Source organism: Scylla paramamosain, chromosome 41, assembly GCF_035594125.1.
Source record: "Scylla paramamosain isolate STU-SP2022 chromosome 41, ASM3559412v1, whole genome shotgun sequence".
In the NCBI taxonomy this organism is placed as follows: domain Eukaryota; kingdom Metazoa; phylum Arthropoda; class Malacostraca; order Decapoda; family Portunidae; genus Scylla; species Scylla paramamosain.
This window is the reverse complement of record NC_087191.1, coordinates 12231967-12234466: the sequence shown is the minus strand read 5'-3', so window position 1 is coordinate 12234466 and position 2500 is coordinate 12231967. Positions and strand designations below refer to the sequence as shown.

General features: G+C 65.5%; 2 protein-coding genes across 2 annotated transcripts in view; both read left to right on the top strand.

Moving 5' to 3' along the window:
- The first annotated feature begins 1090 nt into the window (after positions 1-1090).
- The window catches only part of LOC135093028 (dipeptidase 1-like), a 128914-nt gene continuing 127504 nt past the window's right edge, over positions 1091-2500 (top strand). The window contains exon 1 of the mRNA XM_063991885.1: positions 1091-2135. The gene's annotated coding sequence lies outside the window, so the exon portion shown is untranslated. The remainder of the gene's footprint in view (positions 2136-2500) is intronic.
- Positions 1353-2500, top strand: part of LOC135092973 (uncharacterized) — a 48717-nt gene continuing 47569 nt past the window's right edge. The window contains exons 1-3 of the mRNA XM_063991797.1: positions 1353-1643; positions 1770-2135; positions 2253-2372. Coding sequence (XP_063847867.1) covers positions 1353-1643; positions 1770-2135; positions 2253-2372 — 777 coding nt within the window. The remainder of the gene's footprint in view (positions 1644-1769; positions 2136-2252; positions 2373-2500) is intronic.

Below are 2500 nucleotides of genomic sequence, written 5' to 3'. Positions count from 1 at the left end.
ATACTCGAGAGAGAGAGAGAGAGAGAGAGAGAGAGAGAGAGAGAGAGAGAGAGAGAGAGAGAGAGCGGTAACTTTTCCTCTTCTTAGTATCTATAACAAGGCTGCTGACGAAGGCGTGGGAGAGGCGGACATAAATATAAAAGAGAGATTAAAGAGAGTGTGAAAGTAAAAAAGAGAGAGAGAGAGAGAGAGAGAGAGAGAGAGAGAGAGAGAGAGAGAGAGAGAGAGAGAGAGAGAGGGAGAGAGGAAAAAAAACCCATGTTGTTTTATCTTCGGTTTTTAGTGTCAGGTGATAAAATGAGAGAGAGAGAGAGAGAGAGAGAGAGAGAGAGAGAGAGAGAGAGAGAGAGAGAGAGAGAGAGAGAGAGAGAGAGAGTACCCATAAATTTCTTCCTCATTACTTCTTTTGGCTTCATGAATAATCTCTCTCTCTCTCTCTCTCTCTCTCTCTCTCTCTCTCTCTCTCTCTCTCCCTCCCTTATCTCCCATCTCCCCTTCCTCTCCCTCTCTGTCGTCAAAGGGAGAGGAGATAATACAGGGAGATGGGAGGTAATGTTCCCTCTTTCTAACTTTCGCCACCTCCTCTCCCTCTCCCTCCCCCTCCCTCCCCCTTCACCGCGGCATTAAGGTGAGTAGGTTAGAAGATCGCAAACTCCTCCCCTCTCCTTGTTTTCTCCCCTTTTGTGTGTGTGTGTGTGGCAGGGGTGGTCAGGTCAGTCAGGAGGGGTGCAGGGTGAGGGGGGTGGGGTGAGAGGAATCATGAGGGGACGCGTGTGGCTGGCCAGGTCCTTCCGGCATCCCCCACCCCCGCCTTCCTTCCCCCTCCCCACGCCGGCCTCCTCAGTGCGCAGGACCCGCCCCTCTGCCCCCCGTCCCCTCCCCGCCGGACTGTGGCTGCCAGACGCGGCTACCTCAGCCTCCCAGGGGCGGCTGAGGGGCACGGCGCCACGGGCATCACCTATGGAGGCACGGTTGTGTGCTGGGGCCGTGCAGGAGCGGGGCAGGGCCCGTGGGCGCTGTGCCCTAGTTCCGTGCCGTAGGACATGCTCCCGGCAGCGCGGCGGCAGGGGTCCGCGAGGTCCGGGCGGACAGTCGAGGGAGGAGCGAGGAGCAGAGCGGAGCGTGAGGCGCCGGGCCGCTCACCCAGTGCACACACGTCCCGTCTGATGGTTGCGCCGCGCTGCACGACATGCTCCTAGCCGCCTTGCGAGGGTGAGCCGCGCGGGGCCGCGGCGCCATGTGAGGTGGGCGCCATGGAGGGACGCGGGAGGGCGTGACGCGGGCGCCAGCCTGTGCAGGGTGCAGGGCAGGGCGAGGGCAGACTAACGCCGCCGCCCGTCCTGCCGCCCCTCATGGAGTGGGCCAACGGGGACATCCGCGTCGGTACGGGGCGTGCCCCGCCCCGCCCCAAGGTGCACGAGACCGTGGTCGACATGCACGGCTACCCGCCCGCCCGCGACTACCCGCCCCAGACCCACCTGGACTACGGCTCGGTGGGCGTGCCGCGGGCCGAGTGCACGCCCAAGCACTGCGGGTACGGCGGCCCGCCCACCAGCGGCCACCACCCGTATGGCATCACGCACCCCAACTACCAGACTTCAGGCTCAGCCCCGGGGGCGGCTCCCCCTATCCGGGCGAGCGCCGTGAGTACGCGCCCCCGCCCCGGGACTACCCGCCGCCCTCCTACACCAGCGAGCAGTGCGGCTATTCGGCCCCCGCGGGCTACGTGTCCGCGGGGCGCCGCTCCCCGTGCCCGGGGGGACGTGTAGCGAGTGTCCGGGGGCGCGGCGTGTGAGTACCGGCCCGCCTGCTACTCCTCCGCCGACCGTCCGCCCCGCACCGACCTGGGGCCGCCCCCGGACATCCACCCCGAAGTGCGGCCCGCCGAGGCGCGGCCGCCGCCCGACGTGCACCGCGACGTGCCGCCGGAACTGCGTCAGGAGGCGCGGCCCGAGTGCTACGAGGCGCGCGGCGGCCGCAGCCACCACGCCAGCCACTGCGACCTGCGGGAGTTCCAGGAGTGGCGGGAGCTGCGCGGCTCCAGGGAGTCCGTGGGCACGCTGCCGCCAGAGCTAGAGTCACACCTGCGGGAGTGCCGCTGCCCCTGCGACCACCTGGGCTACGGCAACTACCAGGTGAGCCGCGCCCGCCCGCACGCACGCACACACGCACCACTCACCCGACACCCGCCACTCACCCGTCAGTCACCCGTCACTCTTCCACCTCTCACACGCCTCTCATTTCCCTTTTAGCTTCCTCACCCGCCACTCACGCCGCCAGGCACCCGCGCCGACACCTCCACACCCTACACGCCCTTCCGCCACCCCACGCCCCATCCCCCACCCCCCTCGCTGCCTCCCTCCACCCACTCAGTCATAAAATCAATGACGCACGATTTGGTTCATGACCTTAAAACGTTCCCTTCTCGTATTGTTCCTCCCCACTTGACACCCTCGCCCCCCCGCCCGTCCCCCCCCCGGCCTGAATGGTGGCACTCTTG